A 25,976-nucleotide genomic window follows, 5' to 3' on the forward strand; every position below is an offset into this window, starting at 1 on the left:
TATAAACCGTAAACATATTTCTACGTTCATGATATAGTTACGTATACAAGTTACGAGCATTATATATATATATATAGTTCTCTTGCGAAAATAGAGATCTATTGTGTTTGACATTCGTTTCACATTGTATATAAAGCGTTCGTATGTGCACGTTTCTTAATTTCTATACATGTCATTTAAAAATGCGAGTGTCACGAATTTTTACATTTTTCATGTGACAATTTACTTGTACACACGTACTTTCTTAGTGACTGAATTTTAAGCAGTTATTAGAAAAGTATTTTAAGGAAATAATCGTAGCTTAACCTCAAAATGCAATGAGAAATATTAAACGTATTGTACACATATAATAGAGATTTAACGTGTTCTTAAAAAAAAAAAAAGATAGATTTAGAAATATTTCCAAGATTTCGGAACAGACGATCAAAATGCGTAGTCGTAGTAATTCTGGTGTTCGTTTGGATTATTACCAACGAATAGTACATAAAATTATTATGAACCATCAAAATCCAGTGACAGGACTTTTTCCTGCTAGTCCTGAAAACAATCATGCATGGGTTCGTGATAACGTATACTGTATCCTCGCTGTTTGGGGCCTATCAATGGCATATAAAAAGATTGCAGACGCTGATGAAGATAGGGCTAAAACGTATGAGCTTGAGCAAAGTTGTGTAAAATTAATGAGAGGTTTATTGATGGCTATGATGCAGCAGAAAGAAAAAGTTGAACGATTTAAATCGAGTCAAAATCCAGATGATGCTCTGCATGCTAAATATAGCTCAGTCACTGGACAAACCGTTGTTGGTGATACAGAATGGGGTCATCTCCAAATAGATGCGATTGCTCTTTATTTATTAATTCTAGCGCAAATGATTGCATCTGGTTTACAAATTGTTTTCAATTTAGATGAAGTATGTACACAGTAATATATATTGTAAACAACATATATTACTTATGAAATAATTTTTAAGACCAATAATTATAATTTTAGGTTGCATTCATTCAAAATTTAGTATTTTATATAGAGTCAGCTTATTGTACACCCGATTATGGGATTTGGGAGAGAGGTGATAAAACAAATCACGGATTGCCAGAACTAAATGCTAGCAGTATTGGTATGGCAAAAGCTGCGATGGAAGCAATGAATGAATTGGATTTGTTTGGTGCAAGAGGTGGACCTACCTCTGTGATTCATGTATTAGCCGACGAAGCTCAGAAATGTCAGGCTGTATTACAATCCATGTTGCCGCGTGAATCCAATTCGAAAGAACTGGATAGTGGATTGCTATCAGTTATAAGTTTCCCAGCATTTGCTGTAGATGAACCCAATTTAATTCAATTAACGAGGGATACTATTACCAGAAAATTGCAAGGCCGTTATGGATGTAAAAGATTTTTGAGAGATGGATATAAAACACCAAAGGAGGATCCTAACAGGTGAAGGAATTTTAGAAAGAATTATTTTTACTTATATCCTTACTGTTCACTAATTCATTTATTATATTTGCAATAGACTTTATTATGAACCATGGGAGTTGCGCATGTTTGAAAATATAGAATGCGAATGGCCTTTGTTCTTTTGTTATTTAATTGTGGATTATTGTTTCCAAGGCAATAAAGAGGCAGTAGCAGAATACACAAAACAATTAGAGGAAATAATGATTAAAACAGAAGATGGAATGAAATTAGTACCTGAATTATATTCTGTAGAAGCTACTAATGTATCAGCAGAGTATGCTGAACCAGGTAGTCAAAATCGAATTGCATTAGGTAGATGTCCATTCATGTGGGCTCAATCTCTTTACATAGTAGGCAAATTATTACAAGAAGTAAGTATACAAGTATAAAAGTTCTCTTATAAAAGTACTTGGATATTACATTAAATTTATTCAAAATCAAAGAAAATTATACTAATATCAGAATATTTGCGTGATTATATGTATAATAGAAAATTATCAGTTTTATTCTTTAATTATTATTTCATAATAGGGTTTTCTTGCCGTCGGTGAATTGGATCCATTAAATAGACGTCTGTGTAGTGAAAAAAAACCAGATGTTGTAGTTCAGGTCGTTATCTTAGCAGAAGATGCTGAAATTAGAGAAAAAATAGCTCAACATGATATACATGTGCAAACAATTGCAGAAGTTGCTCCAATTGAAGTACAACCTGCCAAAGTTCTTAGTCACTTGTATACATATCTAGGTATTTACAAAATTAAACATTTTCTATGCCATTTGACTTGCTTATTTTTCTAAATTTGAAATACTTATTTTTAGGTCGGAATAAAAAATTGGGTTTATCTGGACGTAAATCAAGAGATGTAGGAATTTTAAGCACCAGTAAATTATATTCCTTGAACGATAAAATATTTGCGTTCACTCCACAGGTAAACCATTTTCTGATACTCTGAGAAACGTCTGCTCTCTATACTTTTATTTTCTTTTCTTATATTGCCTCTTGTTCTTGCATCAAACATTAGTTGACAGACATGACCCGCTTCTACATCGCATCGGACTATGAGCTCATGATTGACATATTCAAAGGCGAAATTAATTTCTTGAAGTCTAGCTGGCAGAACATGTTAGGCCGGCCTCTTGTGGTCATGCCCCTCAAGAACGTTCATCTAGGTACAGTAATTTATTATTTAAAAGACCATAATTTCATCTGTGTTACTTTTTATCATCCGTTATATGGGAAGGTGTAACGTTGAAACTTTGTACGATTACAAAACCTCAAAGTAACAGAGATAAAATATATGGTTTTTAAATAAAGAAGTTCCTTTTTTTTAGAGTTTTATTCTCTTACTGAAATTATGTAAATACATAATCCGAAGAAACATCTAACATGTCTGCCTGCATGCGTGCATTTATTTTTGTTACGAGTTTTGCTTTAGCTACTACGGAAGGTCATTATGCATTTTAATCCTCATGCACCGTACAGTTTAATTTGGTTAAAAATTTAACTTTGGCATTAAATAACTTTTTAATTAAATATCTGATACAAAATCATCTGCTACCCACCAATGGTACTACAATCATCATCCCTGTATACTTTAAAGAAATTTCTATTAACTACTTATAATCCAGCTATAACTCAGACTTAATATTATATTCGATTATAATTTCACGATGTTGATATTTTTCTTTCCTTTCTCTACTACATTCTTCGTCTTCTGTAAAGTAAAAAGTGTAAATAAAGATTAAATAAAAACGATCTACGAAAATAAGCGGTACATGTGCGTTAATTGCAGTCATTGAAGATGCATGCAGTACCATCAAATTAATATAACGATACAAATTAATTTGACTCAGACAGCATATAGCAATTATTTAAACAGTGCATAAGGGTTAATGTTTTGCTTGTTATTCATATTCATCATATAATATTTCAACTTGATGTCATTGTCTTCATCATGAGCAAAATCAATCAATATCGTATAATTTTAACAAGGATTAAATAGTTGTAAAAAAGGATTTAATTGTAAAGGGACCGTTTTTTTTTTTTTTTTTTTTTTTTAAACTATGAACTCATGACATTGAAAGAAGTGAGCTTATGTGTGTGGTGGTGTGCGTGTTTGTTGCATGTCTTAGAACTTTGATGCAGAGGAGTACTACACGACAAACGATGCAGCCCTCCTTGCCAACACTTTTACAACCAACTTGGCCTTCCTCACCATCAACTGGAAGAAAATGCTCGGCAGGCCAACTATAACACTTGTCGCTACTCATAATCATCTAGGTATGCCACAGGCAGCTTTAGATCATCGTTCATGACAAAAATTTACTTTTAAAGCGTAAATGCTAAATATAGGATAGAATTTTTTTTCAGGAAAAATACATCCTAGAAACAGTATAGAAAACATTGTCTTCTTAATTCCTATGATACTATAATTATTAATTGTTGTACAATTTTACATAACGCTATTGTTATTGCAGATCAGGGTAAAATACCACTTGCAATGATAACTACTATGAAGAAATTGAAAAGTGGTTACATTAACGGTACACGTGTCTCATTGGGACACTTGAACGAGTTTCTAAGTACATCTTGTATTACGAATTTAAGCTTCTTAGGAAGTTCCGAAGATGGTAGACCAGATAAACTGAATCCTCAGGTATAAAAGATTTTTATTAACAAATTAATAGGATATATGTAATTTGATATTTTATATATTCTATATACATTTTATTAAGGTCCAACAATATTTGGATGAACATCTGATGCGCGCGTTCCCACATCGCACAGGTCTTCTCAATAGGCCTGTAACTCGAACTGCAAAAAATTTGAGGCGCAAAATGTCCGTGAAAGGTGCTATAAAGAAGACAAGGTCGATCGCTATAGAACGTATGTTATGTGTATTTATTTTTATACATTAATATTAAAAGTTTTATTTAAATTGTTAACACACTTTGATTGCATGCTACTTAAAGCGGATCCTTATGCGTTTGTACAATGTAATCCTATATAATTATGGTTCCTACCATCCTACAAGAATGTAAGTGTACTAACATTCGATAAATAATTTTTTTTAATTATAGTAATAGAGTCAGCAACAATTTAACATGTCCAACTTTGTTTTTAATACATTATAGAAGTTGAAATGGATTTAACATTTAAATAGTTTGGTAATTTGCAAAAAATAGTTCTCAAATGAAATGAACAAGTAATTTATATAATTTATAGCTGAAATTCTTGGGATGGCAGGAGAAGATAGAAGACCTTCTATTTTAAATACAAACCCATTTATTGAAGTGACAGATACAACGTTAACCACAAATCCTGCGCAGTCTACACAAGATCTAACGCCGTCTCCTACGGATGAAATATTATCTTGGACCAATTCTCCAAAACTACACAGGTCTAGGGGTATAGGTGAAACTCAGTACGCAGAGACAGAAGTTGAGGAATTGTTAACTATGCTTCGAGAAACGGAAAGTTTGGAAGAACAAGGAGATATTTTACAATATCTTGTAAGTTATACATAGATATATTTGGTCCAAAAGTCATATCATAACATAGAGTATCTCAGAATTAGACTAAGCATTTACTGGACTAATATTATTTTTTGGTATGCTTATTACTTCTTAATTAACTGATATAATAGTAATATACACTTTCTGACTTGTACCTATATAAAATCTTCTTTTAATTTTTTAAGTAATTCCAAATTAATATTGCCTGGTTAATCACCTGGTTCTCATATCTTAATCGACTTGTAACTGAAACATTTTCTAAAATACAATTTTGAACTCTTTTCAAGAATTTTTATATCGCTTGGAATAATTTAATGTAAATGTTCTTAGGTTGATTCTCAAGGTCTATACTTTAATACCGGAATGGTTGAAGAAGGTCATCCTGTTCTAATAAAAGATTTGCTGAAAGATCTTTATGAAAAAGCCTGTCAACAAAAAATGTGGGGAATCGTACGTCATACTGCTGGCATGTTAGGAAAGCGGGTTGAGGATTTAGCCAAGGCAGTCACTGATTTATTAGTTCGTCAGAAACAAGTTACGGTTGGAATGCCACCAACTAACGAGCATACTATTGTTGCGCCGTTACCAGAAAACGAGCTACGAGCTTTAATTCATCAAGCATACGGAGACGATGAATCTACTGCTATGTTGACGCAGGAGTTACTCGTTTATTTGGCAATGTTTATTAGGACAGAACCACAATTGTTTCATGAAATGCTCAGACTTAGAGTAGGCTTAATTATTCAAGTGATGGCTACCGAATTATCAAGAACTCTAATATGTACCGGAGAAGAGGCATCCGAACACTTGCTTAATTTATCACCATTCGAGATGAAGAATCTTTTACATCACATTTTGAGTGGAAAAGAATTTGCTATCAGTAGCGGTATGTTCGCTATAAAATATGTAAAACTGGAATGCTATTATAAAAATATAATCTATTCTTATTTTCAGTTGGCCGAGGAAATTTCTCTGTTATCAGTTATAAATCCAGTAGAGTTAGTAAGGTAATGTAGAAAATCTATGTAATTTCCTTTTTTTTTATTGTTTTTGTAATTTTATTAGAATTTTAATATATTTCGCTTCTACAGAAATCACAAATTGGAGGTTTTCTAAGTCCTGATCAAACTGATAGCAGCGACTCGGAACCAGATCGACAGGGTCAGTGGTTGCGGCGACGTAGATTAGACGGTGCGTTAAACAGAGTGCCGCGAGATTTTTATCCTCGAGTATGGCAAGTACTCGAACGAGTAAGTACATAAATATATAAATAAAGTATGAGATTATAAGGTATTTAGCTAAAAGCTATTAGTGATGAAAGTAAATCTTCTTTTATAATTTTGGACGTGAGACACTCTTAAGAATTTTCTATATAGAACTCTACTACCTTTTATGTAATTTATCAGTGGTATTTATTCTATAAAATATTAACTAACACCTGTATAGGCGATGAAAATAATATAGAAAAATCATAAATATACTGAAAACGAACTTACATATAAATATAATTTATTTTAATTGAACAAAATAATTATTTGAATAATGTTAAATTAAATTAACCACATTATTCAACTAAAATGAATCGTATAATTTGGTTTTAAAAGAATCTTCACAGTGTGGAAATAAAAGTTTCATGTTTACAGTGTCAAGGTTTGGCGATTGAAGGTCGAGTTCTGCCCCAAAATCTTACACAAGAAATGACGTCAGGAGAATTAAAATTTGCACTGGCAGTAGAGACGGTTCTAAACACTATACCGCAACCAGAGTATCGCCAATTAATAGTCGAAGCTTTAATGGTATTAACCCTAGTAGCTGAATATAATGTTGTAACTACTTTAGGTGGACTTATTGCCGTTGAACAATTAGTTCACAAAGCTAATGCTATTTTTCTCGATGATCAAGTAAGTTTGTATTATGTGTATGCATGTATAGTTGCATTACATATTTACTTAACGGTAAAGTATCGTATCTTCAGTTTTGATTAATATAAAATAGTTCCTATATATGTATACCAATATAAATTGTACAACGATAAAGCATTTTAAGTTTACTGTCACTAATTCTTAAGTCTCTCCCAATGTTTAGGAAAGTATTATTAAAAATTTTGTTCGTAAAAAATAGTCAATTATTTTTAATTGAATGATAGAATGAAACACGTGAATTAGTTACATATTTGGAAGCTCAATAAATGAAATAGCTGATATTATCTTATAATGTATATTTAAAAGAATACATTATAAGAGGATCATAATGGAGATACGAATTTTTACTTTTTAGTGAAACTGTAATAAAATTTTTATTTAAATATATATTTAAGAAATGTATTTTAAATAATTAGATGAAGATTGATGGCGATGCTACATTATGCTGTGCCAAACCAAAAGAACAACGTGAAACAACTGCACTTGGAAATCTTCTTTGCGGTGGAGCAGCATATGTTTGCCAACATTTCTATGATAGTGCTCCAAGTGGTAGTTTCGGTACAATGACATATATTACAAGAGCCATAGCCTCGCTCTTAAATTGTTTGCCAAAAGATGGTGACTTGGAATGCGTAATATCATAGTTATTTATTTCTTATAAACTATGGATTGCTAGTTGATTGTATCTAGGAGCGTTCTTATAAATTACAATTTTGTTGATAATGAATTAGAATTTGCTTGTAAAATGTAAACGGTATAACTTATGACAAAATATTCAATTCGTAATTTAGAACAAAAATTTTTTATGTTGAAGTTAACATTGGCTGTAATGTATTAAATATATAAACAAAGGTTAAGCTGTTTTGTAAATAATTTACTTTTTTCATTTTCTTATAATGTGCAACAGTACAATACAAGTATTATTACGATTTTGAACTACTGAAAGGATTCCATTTTAATGACCATTCTGAAGATCTGCAACAATAATTTTACCATATTTTGTACATATGAGTAACTTAATTAAACAAAAATTTGAACTACTAATTTATTAAACAAAATATATACTTGGCTATAGTTTCCGTGGCCGCTCGGACTTCTTCTTCCTTAAGTTTCGCAATTAACTCGGATCTATATTGGTGTTTTAAAGGTACCACTTTCTGTAATTCCATATCTTGTTTTCTCTGTTTTTCACAAGCTTCATCGTATGTCAAACCATACCATTCAATTTCTTCACGCGTGTACTAAAAATAAATATACAATAATTATTTAATTATGAAAATTGCAGCTAATATTAAGATTACAGGATAATAAAGTTATCAAAGAGATACTTTACAGCTGTTAAATATTCTTTGTATTTAGCATACATTTCCTCCTGTTTAACAGGATCATCTGGATATAAAGTTTTGTCAGCCAATGATAAAAGTATTTCACGCTTTATTTTTAATGCAAGTTCAGACTTTAAATCACAGGCAGGTGTCTAGGAAGATTAGAAACGTTTAATAATAAAATGTAATATTTAAATAGTGTACTTCACAAAAGTATTTTATAAATCGCGCATGTATACCTTTAGTAAATAGTGATCAAAACCATAGTGTTCATTAATTAAATTAATAGTTCTATTCGTGACAACGACGCTGATGTATTTATCTAAAACCTCGCTATAAACCACAGACTTTTTAAGCGAAGGAAACCAAAAATGAGGATATCTGCGATTGTATTTATGTTTCTTTACAAAACCTTGTACTACAGCTTCGCCACCCCATATACCTTCATGAAATTCTTTAGGATACAATAATGGTAGTGGTACATTTTGCACTGGCATTCTATAAAAATGTTCGTTAAACATAAATGTTCAATGCAAATTAATTCCTAACAATTAAGCCATTCATTTACCAAAGCAATTAACACAGAAATCAAAGCATATAAAAAACTAATAGAATTATGTAACTGCCAATTGAATTTTTTGATAATAAAATTTTAAAAATAGAGTTAGTCACTTTGACCTGTAAACAATTCAATTATCATTTCAATTACATCAAATTCTATTGCTGAAAATACTTTTAGTTTTCTTCATTTAAACATGTATTGCTAATACAAAAGATATAGTTTAACCCACTTGCATCATTCAAAAAAGTGGAAAATTGGCTGAGATCACTAAAATTTAATATCACAATGATACGTCTACATTTTTGTAGGGCTAATTACTTCTCCATTAGTATTAGAATTGCAACTCTTTATTTTTGCCAAAAGTTTTTGCTTTTATGCAAAGAAATACTTGAATCTATATGAAAAATTTATCGCATACATGTGTTTATGATGCAAATGAATTAATAACATATATTCGTCAAATTTAAAGATAAAACAAAATTATTGTATAAGATGTTGTATACATATAGTTACTAACACTTCTTCTGTCTTTTCATTTTTTACATATTTGCCTTCTTGCTTTATATAGTGCACAGCAGCCGGTGTTTGCAATTTCCATTCTCTCCAAAACTTTTTATATTCTTCAGGCAGTTTTGCACCAATTCCTCTCGACCAACGTGTTAATTTTGGCATGTAATATAAACGCTAAAATCGCCGTTTTAATTGCACATCGATAAGAAAAAGTTTTATGCGATTTATCTAAGGTTAACTTTTATTAATCTGCATCTTGATACAAAATAACATTACCTGAGAAACTTGCTTCGCTGACATGTTTCGCGCTTTTAATTAAATCACGAACAATTAGAATTTGCACGAAACAATACTTTAATATGTTAAATTTAGAAGTTTCATATACTTCTCAGAATATGAGCATGATTTACTTCGTCGGCATGAAAACAACAAACATGATACCAACACGAACGAGGTACAATTACCAGTGTGAATCTACACGAATTCACTCTGTTGGCCAATTATAAAATAGATATAATAAAATGTGTTATGTTCTTTTAGGAATCAGATGAAAAATCGAGAACGATAAGACAGCAACGAAAAATTATTGAGAAGCTTCAAACAGAAGAAAAGCGCGCGCATAACAAAAGAAAATGGAACACGTTAGGAATTATGAAGAGTACTCATACGATACCAGCTCTTCTGTATAAAATAATCTTATTTAATAATATGTAAGAATAATCTTAATTAGGATAGAAACATTGTTTATTAATTATTCGTTTCATTAATGAATTATATATTAATAACAATGATTGAACTATTAGTTAATACTTTGAAAAGTTTGCGTTTCAATTATTGTAATTGTTAGAGCTTCGATGGCTATACACTTAGTGTTATTTATTAAAGACTCTTTTCCATTTGTGTGTAAATAATTCGAGCATTTAATCCGATCGCGCGATGTAAGGACGTTGATTTGTTATTACATTGTGATTTCATATTGAAAAAACCTTCGTGCGGAATGTTGCGCATGAAGAAATGTGGTTCGTCGTGTACGAAGCGAGGCAAGCCTTCTTGTACACGAGTGTTACCTACCCAATTTCTTAAACATTTTAAGACGAATTTCTGAATTCTGACTTTTGACTTTCCTAAACAACGAATTTGCAGGTAAGCAAATTTTTGTACAGTTTACGGTTTAATATTCCTACTGGATCTTTTAATACTGTAAATTACGTTTGGAAGAGCATACTGCTCTTATTTTTCCCAACAGAAAACTTTCTTATACTATTTTAAACAATCTTTTCCTTACGTATGGTTTTCCTTTCCTCACTCATAATTTTCTTATTGTATACTCACTCTAGGCATCCTCTTTGTTCATATTTTATTTTTAACACCTTTGTTTACATTTTTAATTGTTTGTGTTGTATGTGTTATATGTGGTATATGTGGTGTAAGTGTCAGTATAATGTGAATATTAGTTGTATGTGCTAGGCGCACTCTGTTTAGTAGTAGGAACAACTGTCCTTTACCACACAAATATGAGTATACCTCTAATACCTGAGTATTAAAGGAATATAGTCTTTATACTATTTACAAAAAATGTAACGATATTAACAAAATCTACTTAGCACAACTCTCAAAGAGGACAAAAAAGATTCTATAGCAAAAGAATCCAAACAGTCGACCACAAAGTTGTATCATCTAATATTAAGATCGCCTAAGATACTGGAATATTTAAAAATATTCAGTAGTTTGATAACATTTTGTGCAATCTAATTTGTTACTAACATATTAGCCTTGTAAAGTTGGACAAAAAACAGGCTATCGGAAAAATTGAAACTTTTTTACAAATATTTGAATATCTTGGTATCTTGAATATTTAAGTAAAGTTAACAGTTTAGTAAATACGAAATAATCTATATTTGTTTGTACTACAACTTTTTATCTTTTAGACCAGAGTTGGTGAGGACAAACATAGCACAGGATACAATGCATGCTCAAACCATCAGAATAACAGTGGGTCAGCATGATCTCTTGCCGGAAGACAGGTTGTAACAATATAGAATCAAAACATCTTTATGTCCAGTACTCGGAGAGGTTTATTGTACAGTTGATTTCAAAAAAGAAACTAGAGGAGAAAGAAAAGTTATTTTTGTCACAGTTAGCGACAGAACACAAGGAATATAATTGGACACAAGGAATATAATGTAGAATCTTATGTTCATAAGATGATCTCTTTTGAAGAATTAATTGGTGTATAGCGAGTACTTAATATACCTGGTGTTTTCTTTGTAGAGCTTCAAAGCCTTAAAAAAGCGATCTTTATTATCTCCTTTTTATTGTTTAAATAGTACCATGATTCTTCTATGGGACTTCCTTTTATACACATTCCACTTATAGGACATTCCTTTTATAGTAAATGTTTTTCATATTTTTCTATTAAATTCTTTAGTTCTTCTTCAATTTTTGGAAATTTCTTTTTTATTGTTTTATATTCATTTTCATCCATCAACAATTGACCACTACAATTCTGAAGGTGATCTGGATCATTTGCACGTTTCATTAACTCTTTCATTTTTAACCACCAGCCATCTTTTTCCTCAAAGAATTCAAATATACCTTTATCAGTATCATAAAATTCTTACATTCTTTTCATTTCAATTTCATGTAACATTACTAAGTCTTTTGTATATGTATCAGAATTGAAGTACGTAAATTGTCTTCTTTGCTCAGTACTGAATTTACATAAATCCTATAGCTTGACAAGTTCAGCTCCCATTTGCAATATATACTTGACAATATTCTGTTTTTCCTTTTTTTTTACATCTTTCTAATTTGATAGTCAATACGTTTATAGTTGTGTTATACTCGACATATCAAGTCCATCAAGATACTTCCAGAATACAATTAAGTCCTGAAGAGAAATTATATATATATATAAATTATATTCTTAAGAATATTATCTATACGTTTCTTTAATTTATTTATTTGCTTAATATTTCCGCTCTCAATCGATTTTATTCAAACTTCGCATATTTATAGATCTATTATCGCGTTATTATACAATAGATCCACATATAGATCATCGATTATCAGCGTAACCTTTACAGGCCTTGAAATAACGGAGTAAGAGGGGTTCAAAGTATGCATTTAATAAAATCTTTCGGAAGCTATAACTTTTGACTGAAAAAAGATATGGACTTGAATTTTGAATTTAAATCAGTTTTTACACACATATTTTTAGTTTCGGGAGTTGTGAAAAATTGTGAAAACTGCAAAATCTAAAGCAAGTATCCTCAAATTTTAACAAAAAAACTATGTATAGGAAGCTTATTTTATGCTCTTTAAATAATATAAATCTTATCTTGGGGAAACTTTTTGTTCCAGAGTTATAACATAAAATTCATTTTGATTCGCACGATGTGGACGCAATGTTTGAACGAAATAAATGTTTTTTTTTAATTACGTTAACAGTGAATTACATTAACAGTCAGACATATAATAAAAGACATGTAGGCACTTTACATACCATCATATTGAATATAAATGTCATATAAATCAAATTTTAATTACACTTCTATTACATATGCATTTATCTAATTATAATTTTATGAATTTACTTGAAAGATATGGGTTACAGAAAAAAACGAAAAACATATAAAAGAAAATAATTAAGGATGGTCTTCAACATTAGTTCTATAATGGTTGAATAACCAACATTTTTATGTAACATTTTATATATTTTTATACATATAGTGGATAATTATGGTATTTAATCAATTTCGAGCTTCTTGAAGGTTCCTTCAACGCCAAACAAGTCAGATGCTGATTTTCCTTTACCCGGTCTCAGGGATTCGTTCACGCGCATTGTTCGTTCTTCTTCCAAGAACCATTGCCGGTTTTCCTCCACTTCTTTCAGTGATTTTTCATGAAGCTGTGATAAAGGACCCGCTTTTCCACCGGCTTCGTTTGGTAATATGTCCACAGGGAAAAACTTTGACAATGTATCCAAGGTCGTGTGAGTGTGAAGCTGCAACGAGTTATATCAACAAGTAAATATTTATAATTGAAGTTGGAATTCTTTGTAGTTTCTGTTACCAAGTTAAATGCTTTGCATCTTCCTCTATTTGTAGAATTTTTATATAATAGTAACATCAATAAGGATCGAGCAAATATTGAAGAAATATTTTGATTATGTATTAAATTTATAAATTGAAAAAAATTAAAGTCAATAGTAGATGAAATAGTAGTTATAAACGATGATACGCGCGGCACGAAACGATTACCATGTCCAATAATTCTTTCTTCATAAACGGTTTCATCATGTTCAGTATCACGTCCATCACTGGCGTGATGTTCATGAAATGGAACCCTTTCAAACGGACTGGCAATGCCTCTTGCAAATAATAAAGATACTTCTTCAGTCCCATGGGACTTAGACGAGCAGCGTGACCAAATACGACGTTCTTCATGTCGAACAGGATTATGTGTCCTGGCGTCGTGCCTTCCTTATGAAGCCACAAATCGATAACCATGCTTAGGTATTTCATTCCGTCATTATAAACGTAGTTCGAAGGGTCATCGTCAATTAATTTACCGTACAGAATCGCATAGCCTTCTGGCGTTTTCTTCTCCAAAACTTGAACAGTACTGAAACGAATTTTCCGATAGTACAGATTAATAGCTTTTGAATAAATCTATTAATTATCTCTACTTATCTAGTGAATATGTTTTCCTCATCGCGCGAATAACAATTTACATTTGCAAGTACTCACACTGTTTGGAAAGCTTTTCTCAGTTCTTTAGACCCAAACGGGTCTCTGTTGGAGAAGAATTCGGGAACATGAGTTCTTACAGTAAAATACGTATCAATAGTTGCCTTTGTTGGTTCCATTCGATAATAATTACTATGTAAAAACAGCGCCAGTTCGGAGTCGTTTATTGGCGGTAGGTGAGGCTGTTTTTTATACCATTCTCTTAACATTTGCATATCTTCTTCTTTCAAGTCTGGATTTTTTTTCAACTCTTCTTCGTACGTCATTCCTTTGACAAGAGCCATTGTTAGGTACCTTTAAAAACATATCAGTAATTACAGATCTGAGTGACGACGTTACATGACCGATTAATATTTTCAAATAAATTTACAAATTTAGTTGATTCAACAGACGAGGCGAAAGGTACACCGCAATATACCAAGAGAAAAATATTCCGTGATTGTTGGTGATCTTGTTGGTGGTCTGAATAGTACTGACATCAGTACAGTCGGGAACACAAAACACGATAGAATGAGTTAATATCACGTAATCACATAAGCGTGACAGCCGAGACAGTCAGGCTTGCAAGTGCCAAATTATATACCTCGGAATGACACGGAAACTTTACGATACTATTAACAAAATGTAATAGATGAATAATGATGTTTGTATACAATTACATATATTTACTTTAAATTAAGTTAGTCTTGTATCAACAGATTTTCAAAAATTATTCGTACTGTATGTAAAACGTTTCATTACCTTTTACTGGTAACAAAATGTGATTTATATTACAGTGATCAATTTGCATGGGTAATGAACATAAGTAATTGCTTAAATATTAAGAAAGTAAAATTAAACATAATTAACGCAGGCACTACTATGGAACATTTGTTTCCTTTTATTGGAAATAAACAGCAATTTTAAAGTGCATACAGTATACCAGCTACAAAAAAATGTGCAACGTAACGAAGTAAAATATGCCTCTCGTGATATTGTAAACGGAGGGTAATAATTAAATGAAATGAGATTTTACATTTACTAGGATTGAATTTTAACGATTCGTACACCTGTTATATTGTGAAATAAGTCATTTAAACGTTTAGCAGGAAGTCGTAGAGTGCGAGAAAGAAAGAGAGAAGAAAAGACATTCTTAACAATACATTTTAAATGAAATTACTATTGATATTTAAAGTACAAATTGCAACTTGTGAAATTTTTGTTCAATGCGATTGATAAACATAATTAAATGAACGAAAATTAAACTTTTTGCAGTTATACTTTTACATTTATTCTACGCAAATGTAGACAGTAATAATACATAAAAATATCAAATTAGCATACATTTCATATTCAGTATAAAAATGAAATTATCAATAATATACGTTATTAGATTACTCTAAACGTGGAAGAATAATATAAAAAACAATTTTTTATTTTACTTTACATAGGAAGAAAAGTTATTTTATGTATAGAAAAAAAAGAGAAATAATACGATGATGGTTTTCATTAATCTATTTCAAGCTTCTTGAATGTGCCCTCCACACCGAACAACTCGTTCGCAGTCTTACTTTTTCCAACACGCAATGACTCATCCACTGACGACAATTTATCCATTTCAATGAACCATTCACGTTTACTATCGATTTCCTTTATTTGTTCTTCGTTAATTTGTGCTATCGAGCCAGCTTTTCCACCGATTTCGTCGGGAAGAAGATCTAGAGACATGAATTCTTCTAGTGTCTTTAACGAAGAATGCGTGTGTATCTGAAATAATAGATATATGGAATATAAATGAATATTTATCTTTGAATTATTCAGAATGTCATGAAATACTTTAATTAAAAAAGGAACCAAAAACGATTATACTATTATTTCGCATAAATGTAGCAGACAGTAGATGTAGATACTCTGTAACATATTCTTTAATGCACTGTTGCTCTACAGACCGGAAAATTATCATTTTACTGCAGACTAACATAGACCACTTCTTACGTAAACCAGAACCAGGTAATCCGTAAGTTGGAAAAAATTACTTAAATTACTCAAATTTCTACCTCTAAGCAATGCTATTCGTTGTCGCTTGATATTATTCAAACGCTGAAGTAATTAAATTAATTCTCAAGAGCGTAATAGTCACGTTTTGTAGTAGTAAGCAGAAAAGTTGCGGACATGCAAACATTCCTGTTACAAATTATAAAGTACAATATTGATGAATACAAATTATACATCTTTTTTGCAAGTTTTTTTTTTTAACAGCAATCGCGCATACGTTTAACTTTTTTCATATACCACAACTAATTGCTTAGTAATAGATTATGCTTGTAAAATTAAAATTCTTATTATATTGTGTATAATATAAATTTCATTACCATACTCCATACTTCATTCTTCATGAACGGTTTCGCCATATTCAGTACCAAATCCATCACAGGCGGGGTATTAATGAAATGTATCCCCTTCAAACGGATAGGTATCGCATCTTGAACGTACATCACCAATTTCTTCATCCCTATAGGACTTATTCGACCGGCATGACCTAAAGTCATGTTGTTTGCATCTCCGACAAAAATGTATCCGTCACAGGTGCCATTCTTCAGACCAATTAAATCAGACGACATACAAAAGTACTTGGTGCAATCTTCGAAAACGTAATGAGACGGATCGGGGTCTATTATTTTCGAAAAAAGTATCCTGTAACCTTGCTTCGAAACACCAGGCAATTCAGTGTTGCATCTACAATACAAAAAAGAACAATGTATTAGTGCAGACTCTGTTATGGTCGTCTTGTTTTACGTAGCATTTGCATTGCTAAGTATTCGATATTCAATGCGGTATAGTTTTTATCAAACTTGTTCATTTACAATTCAGACGTTCATAAGAAAAACATAGAATTGAATAGGCATTGGGATTATCATAAGTTACAATGGTAATAAGGGATTATTGGTTTCTTTACTCTAAAATATACCATCAATTGAATATATTAAAAGAAGAATTCCGTAAAACACTTACATGATATTAAATGCCCGACGAAGTTCCTTCGAGCCCAAAGGATCTCTGTTCGCAAAGATCTCGGGAATATGGGATCTGATGGTGAAGAAATTCTCTACGGTGTTCTTCGCCGCTTCCATACTATAATAATTGCTATGCAAGCACATGATCAGATGTAGATCGCTCGGTTTCGGCAGATGTTGCTGCTTCTCACACCATTCCCTAAGCATCTCGATGTCCGACACCTTTATTTCCGGATTCTTCCTCAGTTCCTCCTCCAACGAAAAGTCGTACGGCAAAGGGATCATTTTTTTATTAGCCATCTCTGCTTCACGACACAATTCAACTAATGAAATCCAGCAATTCTCGTTAAGTCTGCACTACGTGTACTCTAGAATCCTTCTGTGATCGATAAATCTCAATAATATTGTTGATACCTTTAAATACACTTGAAGGATACCGTTAGCTAATTATACGCGGAAGTTGTACCGCCTTCGAGAAACCATCGACGTCTGATTCAAGCCGGAAGGACACCGTTCGGTTTAAAGTCTGGACAAAGACTGACGGAAACACTTTTTAATTCATATTGTAGATTAATCTTCCTCATAGCAACAGCATCGGTTGTGGTTTTTCATTAGACCAAACGGGGAGAACGTGTGTACGTCCCCAATTCAAGAGTGGCGTATTATTTTGCCCGTTGAACTGCGCGCTCAAGAGGATACTAATTGCAGTGCCCGGCACAGCATGTATTAGATCGTTTCGCCTCTGCACGGTGTATGAAATCGCGAAACGGGCACAGACTAAAGTAGGACCTCGCGTTTTCGATCATCGATTTCACGTCAGCCTGGTACGTACATAACGTTAATTAATTTGCACGAAGCAAGCGCCTGCCGGAATAGAAACGTTCACGGCTACCGCGAAGGAATCGCGACGCTTTCTAATTGAAACACTTTATGATCTGATTCCTGTGTTGATCCGATTCGAACGCGGACGTTCTGCACGCATTATGCTTTCGATAAGCATGCGTGGAATTCTTGAAACATGATCTTTGGAATGGGTCGATTACGTACAACAGTGTTCGAAAAATTCGCAGTATGTTTTGTGTAAGTTGCGAGTAACGAGCTGTACGATTTAAACAATCATGTTAATCACAAATGTACGATAATTGAAACGTAAGATCAAGTGCGAGAAGAAAACCAAATGAACTTCTACAGTAAGAATGTAAATTATGTGATGCTGTACTTCTGGCTCACGTTAACGTATTCTCGATTGCATATGAATCGCTACAAGGGTTTTCGATTTTTCGATTAATCATCCATTTTTGGCGGGATCGAAACGTATAAAAAATTTCTTCGGAAACAATGAGCATCCAACGAGTTGTCCATAGGTTATTCCTTCCTGATTACGTAATATACGTATGTATCTTTGTACACCAGCCGATGTAAAGTACATATGAATTATAAGTATATTCGTTTTTCAAATTTTCAAACATTATTGATTTCCCAACAATGTGGACGCGCATCTTTTCGTTTTCCACCTGATCACGGCGCTCATGTCGCTTCAGTGTTTAACCGTAGTTCGTCTACGCGTCGCAATATGTATACAAAAATCGTAACAGTCGTGGTGAACTGTGAAGGAATTTTTCAAAGAGATCGTATTCAAACGAACGCCGGAGGTCGTTTTAGATATATGTCGTCTATTTTGACATAAAGTAAGTAAATAGGTGTTTTTCGATAATCAGTGTAGTCGAAAATACTCGACTGTTTGGTATTAATGTACTATGAACCGTTTGGATGATCCTCCGGGTCTCATGAAAGGCAGAAAACCATCTTTCATTGGAATGAACGGTATGTCTTTATTAAATTATTATCATTTTTAGTATTTACATTTTTTACTTTGTACACCACTTTTCTGCTATGTTATGTTCCTTTGATTTCCTATTCGTTTACGCAATTTTTAATGATTGCTGTGTTATTAACCATGTTTGGTATCATGGTTTTATTTTATATTTTCTTTAGTATATTTCTATGTTTGAAATATTTTTGTGACTGTATTACTATCGTTGCCTTGTATACTGCTGACATATTTCCTGCATTATATCATATAAGCAGAACAATGTGTTGTAAATATTTATCAGTTTATCTTTCCCTGAGACTTATAATAAAATAAGTATTAATGCGAAATAAAAAATTTTTAAGTACGATATTCGCATATTATTTAATTATAAGTTTTAGGTTAGGTCAAGGTTTACTATATTATTCAATAAGAGTATAAAAATTAATTATAATTAATCTAAATTTCTGCACCACATTCATCCTGTTGCATTGTTCTAAATATTTATATTTAGCATAAATGTATAAGAAGTTACATGATTATTTATATTATCCTTTATTTAAAATGTGTTATTTTGTTTTTAGGGGGTCCAGAAACAGACGATCAGCAACGGCTACGGTTTCAAGTTGAATTAGAATTTGTTCAATGTCTTGCGAATCCAAACTATTTAAATTGTATGTCAAACAGTAATCATAAAATTCATCGTCTCATTACAAATTACTAATAAATATAATTTCAGTTTTAGCACAACGAGGATACTTTAAGGACTCAACGTTTATTAACTATCTTAAATACCTGTTATACTGGAAAGAACCAGATTATGCAAAGTATTTAAAATATCCTATGTGTTTATATTTCTTAGATTTATTACAATATGAACACTTTAGGAGAGAAGTAGTCAACTCTCAGTGTACAAAGTTTATAGATGATCAACAAATTTTGTTATGGCAACATTATAACAGACGTAGGACAAGACTATTACAAACTGCGGCAGAACAAACGCAGCATGCAAATCCTCAAAACAACGGTATCGTACAACCAAAAGTTTCTTGAGTATTATACGAAACAATAATTACTAAACTATTGGACTACAATATTAAAAAATGACTTTACATGATATCGTTTATAACTATAGTTCCTTCTTAGAATTGTTTTAGTTGCGTTCTTTTGGCTGTGATAAGTCACAAATAAAGTACTTTCCTATATTCACAATATATCTCTAATTACACTTTTCCCTCTTTTCCTTTTATCTACTGTTTATGCATTTTATGTACTATTGTATTTGAAATAATTGTGAATGAACCAACTTATAAACAATGAAATACCAACTTAAATAAACAAATAAAATGTATTCTTATTGTTTAAGCAATAGTATGTACCAAGTTTAGAAAAGTGTATTATTTTAAACTTTTTGTACAAATTGAAATAAGGACACTCCAATTGTAGAATCTGATTTTGGACGAGTGATGCTGAAACCTGAATAGCTGTACATACATAAGTATTTGTGACTGTTTATGCTTCAAGAGTGCGGAAACAAGGGATAATTATCAAAGACAAGAATGGAAGATGCGGATTTTTATGATCTTGGTATAAGTATGTTTTGCTCCATATATTTGTAAAGTTTTAGTTCACCTTGAAACATTTATGTATTGGTATAATATTTCAAATTTTATTCTACTTTATTTTTTGTAAATTGCTTACACATACAATGCTTTGTGTAAGATGAAATTTTATTCACCCACAACACAACAATAAAAGAATATGCCTATGTAACACATTGATTATTATATAAAATGAATTTTTACAATACTCGATCCTTATATTTAAAATATTATAAATGCAAACTTTGGCACCTATTAAAGTTGTATGTACAATAACTTAATATTAATACCTTAAAATCGAAATTGGTAGTTATCCAAATTAGTTGAGTTTCCATTTTAGTTTTGCATAAAATTATTTTACAAATTAATTTCATAACTCTATATACAAACATATTTATTTAACATTAGAAATAAGAAATGTAAGAATACTATATTGAAAAAAAAAAATTATTTTAGCCTCTAAAGTTAAAAATATCTTTTCAAACTTTTATCACTCACAATTCATTATTTTAACTTTTAAACGTGGCAGTGCATTGCTACTGATTGTATTATGATTTTTAACATTTAATATATTTAGAATAAATATTTATTAGCATAAACTATTATAATACTTCAATAGAATACGTGTATGCGAATATAATACACAACGATATATGTTTCTGAGAATCTGTATAAGTTTATAAAAGACATTATTTTATTTTACGCGATAATTCATAACATTATAATTGAAAATTATAAAAGTTACGAAACGTTACAATTATTTATAGTTACAGATTCACATTTCAGATTATTTAATAAAATTTGGTATAAAAAATGAATTTTCGCGGTAAATAAAACAATAATATTAATTATCCAACTGTTTGTCAAAATTCATCAAAATAATAGTATTTGTAAAATGTATCAATTTTTTCTAAACAAAATTTCAAAATTTTTCACTCAGAATTCTTATTTTCCGTAAAGTTGACTAATATACCATTTCCTGCGTCCACCCAATCCTCCGAAAATAATTTCGTTCTAAGTATTTCCCTTTCGGAAGCATCCTCATTTGTAGATACATGTTCATTGTTTAAATTCTCATTATTTTTTCTCTCCCTTCTTGTCACAACCAACAATTCAGAATCCTCCGTCGAGTCAGGTAAAACTTTAGTCAAAGTTTCTGGTAAAATTAAAGCGATTGCTCCAGACACTAAACAGAGCATTCCAATAATTAACAATGGAATACTGACTGGAAGATATGCTCCCTAAAAACAAAAATTATAATTAAGTTTCGTGTATGTTATGCAAAATTATTTCAGTGAAAACAATAATTAGTTTTGTAACGCATATCTTACAGATAATAATACGTGTGGTGTGCACAAGCTGCCGATTTTTGCGAAGACAGTGCACAAGCCTAAACAGGTTCCTCGTACAACAGTAGGAAATATTTCGACTGTGTGCAAGTATATTATGCAAATGGTACTCATCACTGATACTCTGCCGCATAATAGCATGACGGTTTTTGTAAGGTCTAAAAAAGACATTAAAAGAAATTTTGCAGTGTAGAAAATTGGTAAATTTAATACTAACAATATGATTACTCGATTATCGCATATTAAAAATCTTTATATATTTATTGTTCCTTTTTATTTAAAGTACTTACCGACTCCAGTCGTAGGATTGGATAAAATAATTACAGCTGCTAATAAAATGCAAATTGCACCAGTGATCGATTGATACACGGACATTGGTAATCGTCTGCCATATCTGGATAATACGAAGTAGACGAATACATAAGTTGCAATTTCTAACGCTCCTCCAAGTGCAAATGTTACGTGTCTATTGACAGAAAAAGTTGGACCAAGCGCCATGAAGACATAGCATGCTATGGAAGAAGTAAACCTTGAAGAAATGGAAGAAGGTAATCACATAAATCTTTACATTAAAACAAAGAATATTATAAATAATTTTTGTTACAAAAAATCCAAGAAACTTTACCATTGGTAAGCCATAACGATACCATACTTTCTTAATAATATAGATTTGAACAATTCCAATAGCTCCTCTTTTGTTTGCGCGTTGCTAGACCGTTTTTTCATTTTGTTACATTTTTTTTCTTCACCTTTGCTCGGCACTTCTTTTTTCGTGGGTGTTCTCAATTCTACAGCATCATAACCGTTTTTCATGGAAAGTCGTTGGTTATCGGTCGTCTGCGATATAGATTTTGACTTCCTGTGACGCTTTGAGCTGGATGGAGCATTTCTTTTCTCAATTTCTCCATTTTCGGACTGCGAAGATTCTGGGTCCACATTTTTGGGAAGCTTGCTCTCCAAATTCTCTGAAATTGCCCTCAAACTTGTTTCTGAAAAATATATGTTATCATTTTTGTCATCTAATAACAATTATCGTTGTCCTACAATATTAATAAATAATGTAGTAAGATTGAGTTCGTACTTCGAACTTTTTGTTGAGTCACGTCCGTGTTGCTGTTCAGCAAATTCGCAGCTTCTTCTTTCATTTCACTATCGGTTTTCGATTTCTTTAAGTCTGCACACGAGACACGCGACTTCCTTTCCGGTTCAACCGGCGTTGAGTTCTCAAGAACGCATGTTTCTGTTTTAACATTTTCCCTTCGCGATCTGGTACAGCAGATATTATATTTTGCGATACGTTCGACTGTTACATCCGCTTCCGTCGTTTTACCTTTTGCTAGCAACCACCTAGGCGATTCCGGTATCATCCTAAAAACATTTTGTATCATAATCAAGTGAGAGATTATTTCACTCATATTTATTAATATTAATATAATAACTTCATATGTTTCTTTCGATTATAAATAGTCGTAATTACCAAATGTAAAGCACCGTTATCGCAGTCGGGACTGAAATTGCCAATTGTAAAATTCTCCAGTCGGGTATGACGTAACTAAGCGCAGCTAGTAGTACTAAACCGATCGCCCATGCAATTTGCATAACTAATGCAACGAAAGTCCGTGCTTTCACAGGAAATAGCTCCAGAGAGAGAATGTACGTCGAATTCTGTAGACCCTGAACAAAGACACCTTGCAGTCCACGTAGAGCCAAAAACGTGGGATAATTCTGAAATGAAGATTTCGTTCAGCAAAACGGGGAGGAAACTTTCCTCCTTTAACTTCGTATTCAACGTTTGTTTCCCTTTTTACGACATTCATTTCCGATATCGAATACAGACGAAAAATTTCCATTTTACTTTGAAGAACAATTCTTTAGCCTTTTTTCGTTATCGTTTCGCTCGAATAAAGGGAACGATTTACCTGCACTACGTATAATGCAACAGCCATCGTGCCCTGAGTATAAAGGCAAATGGCTTGAACCGGAAGTCTTCCTATACGATCTGCCAAAAGTCCAGCAATCCATGCACCCATTAAAACTCCGATATAGTAAACAGTTGGACCGAGGAACGTCAAGTAACGTTTCTCGCAAATTAAACCCCATTCAGTCACTACGCTGTTCTCCCCGAATTCGGTTGAAAATTGATATTCCCCGATGCATAAATCTGCATTTGGAGGCTCTTTGAGTCCGGAAGTCTCATTGAATGCAACACTGACGTTATCCAATTCCTGGCAACCATACGTTCGTTTCGTTCCATTCTTTGCCTGCAATACGCAAACGATCATCCCCCTTTTATAAACTCTAAAGTGTAAAAAATGTTACAGACTAATATTTTTATCAAATTTTTTAAATATACTATTCAACAAATTTATTCGGAATAACAGCATGCGTTTAAAAATTATAGAATCTTCTTAAAACAAATCCTATTATGCTTTTGGGTCATATTTTTTTCAAGATACTTTCTTTGCGTCTTTTTTTTTAAGACACTTTCTATTTTCGAGATAAATGTACAAAAGATGCTATTATTATTAAAAATTATGCAAAAGTGTTAAATATATATGAAAATTAGACATCTGTAAGAGAACATACCTGACAATAAAATTTAGGTGTGTAATTGTGAAAGATTGGCAGTGCGTGGCTCATAGCGACTATGACATAATTGATGCCAAGCAACAATACGATGACTATTTGAAAGCATCCAACTTTTACCTCCTCCGCGTTCATTTCTTCCAACAGTTTCTTATCAAATGCTTTTCCTTGTTTTACACTAAATCACGTGTCACGAAAACAGTCGGTAGATACTTGAACTCGTGATTCACAATTCGTGAACGAAAATCCATCGAGAGGGAAAGGACGTCGTCTCTAAAGTTTCAAATACCCGAAGAATGGTCCACCTATCCATTTATACCGTGGGAACGTAAGGTGAAAGAGAGATGCGTATTTTAAAGAATTAAAAGAAATTTGGCCGTCGCATTTCACTGAAAGGCGGGTGGAACAGATGCTAAACGGTGACGGCGAAGTAAAAGTTGTCGCGGAGCCCGGACAAAGTGTCATCCGTGAGGGTGAGGCACGCACTAACAGAGAGGAGTCCTCTCTCTCGAAGGACAGCACGAAAGAGGGAACCGATTCCTAGCCATGCTGAATTGAACAAGGACAGAGGCCCGTGCTATTGTTTCACGCTTAGCGACACGTATCCCATTAACGCACTCACGTCACGAGAAAACGATCTTCTGTCAATAATAATCGATTTTTAAATTGACGTAACATGAATTTTGTATTTCTGGGAAATCTGTTGACGTGGCCGCCACTTCCGGATAACTCTGGGCGGGATGCAAACGGAATGATAAAAGTTTATCATCTATTTGAAGAGAAATATTTCGTTTCCACTTTCCTGAACTTCTTTTTTCTATTCTACACTTCGCGATAATACTTATGATTTGGACAACGGTCAAACAAATATCGTACAATCATATTAGATAGCAAAGGAATTGTTATATTAATTGGTAGTAATGTAATGAACGCAACTTTGTAAAAAATCTTCTTTTACGTCGTGAACTTTTACAAAACCTGACGTATGAAAGGAGGCATGAAATTACAATGGTACGATGAACATTAAGGTGTGTAATACACGCTGTTTACGTGCTGAAACGTGCAAACTTAGATAATAGACCGACTGGGTCTATGAACTCTTGACGCGCATTTACTTCATTCCACGTTCACCTGTGTAGGTTGCAACAGAAAGTTCCATTGATGGGTATTGATCGTTTTCATTCTACTGAATTGCATTTCCCTACGAGCTTAAATAATGAAATGCACTCAGGTATGCATCGTATTGTAAAGTATGAAACCCCGACAAGGTCCTAAACAAAACAGTAATTTCCGGCTTGATGAAAAAGAAATTAGTGTCCCGTCGTAAATAAACGTACAAACTGCTGACAGGGTGTAAAATCTTATCCGCTGACGTCTTCTTACCATGCCATACTTAGGACACGGTTATCTTGATGGGAAGGGAGGAGGGGGAGGGGTTACCAATCATCATAGTCCAGTGAGTGTGTTTCCTTCGTTTCTGGAACTGTTTCTGTATGCGAAGAACGTCACGTCCGGTCCCGGGCGCATCCTGCCTTTCATTACGCACAGGCTCCCCGTGTTCGCCCTATCGCCGATTCCAAAGGAAACCCTCGT

The 25,976-nt window shown here is 32.5% G+C and overlaps 5 protein-coding genes across 7 annotated transcripts; 2 read left to right on the forward strand and 3 right to left on the reverse strand.

Moving 5' to 3' along the window:
• The first annotated feature begins 93 nt into the window (after positions 1 to 93).
• On the forward strand, positions 94 to 7,753 carry LOC143423137 (putative phosphorylase b kinase regulatory subunit alpha). 2 transcript variants are annotated; one of them, XM_076894234.1, is made up of 14 exons: positions 94 to 911; positions 992 to 1,437; positions 1,514 to 1,829; positions 1,990 to 2,203; positions 2,278 to 2,387; positions 3,592 to 3,739; positions 3,937 to 4,115; positions 4,195 to 4,345; positions 4,685 to 4,971; positions 5,305 to 5,860; positions 5,929 to 5,981; positions 6,066 to 6,224; positions 6,618 to 6,875; positions 7,313 to 7,753. In XM_076894234.1, the coding sequence occupies exons 1-14, from the start codon at positions 429 to 431 to the stop codon at positions 7,538 to 7,540; spliced, it is 3,588 nt and encodes a 1,195-aa protein (XP_076750349.1). In that variant the 5' UTR covers positions 94 to 428; the 3' UTR covers positions 7,541 to 7,753. The 2 variants fall into 2 exon arrangements, with proteins under 2 accessions (XP_076750349.1, XP_076750348.1); XM_076894233.1 differs by lacking the exon at positions 3,592 to 3,739 and adding an exon at positions 2,481 to 2,628 and having other exon boundaries at positions 96 to 911.
• Mrpl28 (mitochondrial ribosomal protein L28) lies at positions 7,750 to 9,719 on the reverse strand. Its single transcript, XM_076894236.1, has 6 exons — positions 9,570 to 9,719; positions 9,301 to 9,467; positions 8,461 to 8,719; positions 8,230 to 8,373; positions 7,962 to 8,137; positions 7,750 to 7,871 (listed from the first exon to the last, which is right to left on the reverse strand). Exons 1-6 carry the CDS (start codon positions 9,591 to 9,593, stop codon positions 7,820 to 7,822), a joined length of 822 nt encoding a protein of 273 aa, XP_076750351.1. The 5' UTR covers positions 9,594 to 9,719; the 3' UTR covers positions 7,750 to 7,819.
• Positions 9,720 to 13,041: 3,322 nt separating this feature from the next.
• Positions 13,042 to 17,363, reverse strand: LOC143422644 (uncharacterized). Its single transcript, XM_076893446.1, has 14 exons — positions 17,036 to 17,363; positions 16,396 to 16,759; positions 15,534 to 15,790; positions 15,422 to 15,464; positions 15,222 to 15,317; positions 15,066 to 15,175; positions 14,913 to 14,969; positions 14,764 to 14,856; positions 14,704 to 14,712; positions 14,578 to 14,655; positions 14,415 to 14,516; positions 14,045 to 14,338; positions 13,556 to 13,919; positions 13,042 to 13,299 (listed from the first exon to the last, which is right to left on the reverse strand). Exons 1-14 carry the CDS (start codon positions 17,335 to 17,337, stop codon positions 13,042 to 13,044), a joined length of 2,427 nt encoding a protein of 808 aa, XP_076749561.1. The 5' UTR covers positions 17,338 to 17,363.
• Positions 17,364 to 18,641: 1,278 nt separating this feature from the next.
• Med31 (mediator complex subunit 31) lies at positions 18,642 to 20,661 on the forward strand. 2 transcript variants are annotated; one of them, XM_076894238.1, is made up of 4 exons: positions 18,642 to 18,861; positions 19,432 to 19,521; positions 19,587 to 19,874; positions 20,294 to 20,661. In XM_076894238.1, the coding sequence occupies exons 1-4, from the start codon at positions 18,795 to 18,797 to the stop codon at positions 20,329 to 20,331; spliced, it is 483 nt and encodes a 160-aa protein (XP_076750353.1). In that variant the 5' UTR covers positions 18,642 to 18,794; the 3' UTR covers positions 20,332 to 20,661. The 2 variants fall into 2 exon arrangements, with proteins under 2 accessions (XP_076750353.1, XP_076750352.1); XM_076894237.1 differs by lacking the exon at positions 18,642 to 18,861 and adding an exon at positions 18,940 to 19,136.
• A 646-nt stretch (positions 20,662 to 21,307) lies between these two features.
• LOC143422937 (organic anion transporter 3) lies at positions 21,308 to 24,973 on the reverse strand. The gene is made up of 8 exons (XM_076893917.1): positions 24,384 to 24,973; positions 23,717 to 24,058; positions 23,275 to 23,522; positions 22,879 to 23,165; positions 22,423 to 22,786; positions 22,088 to 22,326; positions 21,780 to 21,955; positions 21,308 to 21,689 (listed from the first exon to the last, which is right to left on the reverse strand). The coding sequence occupies exons 1-8, from the start codon at positions 24,516 to 24,518 to the stop codon at positions 21,381 to 21,383; spliced, it is 2,100 nt and encodes a 699-aa protein (XP_076750032.1). The 5' UTR covers positions 24,519 to 24,973; the 3' UTR covers positions 21,308 to 21,380.
• Between the last annotated feature and the right edge of the window lie 1,003 nt (positions 24,974 to 25,976).

Source organism: Xylocopa sonorina, chromosome 4 (assembly GCF_050948175.1).
Source record: "Xylocopa sonorina isolate GNS202 chromosome 4, iyXylSono1_principal, whole genome shotgun sequence".
Taxonomy (NCBI): Eukaryota; Metazoa; Arthropoda; class Insecta; order Hymenoptera; family Apidae; genus Xylocopa; species Xylocopa sonorina.

Excerpts from the sequence above, each read along its gene's own strand:
- LOC143423137 (XM_076894234.1), top strand. The coding sequence starts at position 429 with ATGCGTAGTCGTAGTAATTCTGGTGTTCGTTTGGATTATTACCAACGA. Across the intron at positions 2,388-3,591 it reads TATTTGCGTTCACTCCACAG|AACTTTGATGCAGAGGAGTA; the intron begins GTAAACCATTTT and ends TGCATGTCTTAG. Across the intron at positions 4,116-4,194 it reads CAGATAAACTGAATCCTCAG|GTCCAACAATATTTGGATGA; the intron begins GTATAAAAGATT and ends CATTTTATTAAG.
- Mrpl28 (XM_076894236.1), bottom strand. The coding sequence starts at position 9,593 with ATGTCAGCGAAGCAAGTTTCTCAG. Across the intron at positions 8,720-9,300 it reads AATGAAAAGACAGAAGAAGT|AATGCCAGTGCAAAATGTAC; the intron begins GTTAGTAACTAT and ends ACATTTTTATAG. Across the intron at positions 8,374-8,460 it reads TTGATCACTATTTACTAAAG|ACACCTGCCTGTGATTTAAA; the intron begins GTATACATGCGC and ends TAATCTTCCTAG.
- LOC143422644 (XM_076893446.1), bottom strand. The coding sequence starts at position 17,337 with ATGGCTAATAAAAAAATGATCCCTTTGCCGTACGACTTTTCGTTGGAG. Across the intron at positions 16,760-17,035 it reads CGTCGGGCATTTAATATCAT|ATGCAACACTGAATTGCCTG; the intron begins GTAAGTGTTTTA and ends TTTGTATTGTAG. Across the intron at positions 13,920-14,044 it reads AGAAAAGCTTTCCAAACAGT|TACTGTTCAAGTTTTGGAGA; the intron begins GTGAGTACTTGC and ends AATTCGTTTCAG.
- Med31 (XM_076894237.1), top strand. The coding sequence starts at position 18,974 with ATGATTGCTGTGTTATTAACCATGTTTGGTATCATGGTTTTATTTTAT. Across the intron at positions 19,522-19,586 it reads GAATCCAAACTATTTAAATT|TTTTAGCACAACGAGGATAC; the intron begins GTATGTCAAACA and ends ATATAATTTCAG. Across the intron at positions 19,875-20,293 it reads TGCAAATCCTCAAAACAACG|AATCTGATTTTGGACGAGTG; the intron begins GTATCGTACAAC and ends CTCCAATTGTAG.
- LOC143422937 (XM_076893917.1), bottom strand. The coding sequence starts at position 24,518 with ATGAACGCGGAGGAGGTAAAAGTTGGATGCTTTCAAATAGTCATCGTA. Across the intron at positions 22,327-22,422 it reads ATCGTTATGGCTTACCAATG|GTTTACTTCTTCCATAGCAT; the intron begins GTAAAGTTTCTT and ends CATTTCTTCAAG. Across the intron at positions 21,690-21,779 it reads CACCACACGTATTATTATCT|GGAGCATATCTTCCAGTCAG; the intron begins GTAAGATATGCG and ends TTTTGTTTTTAG.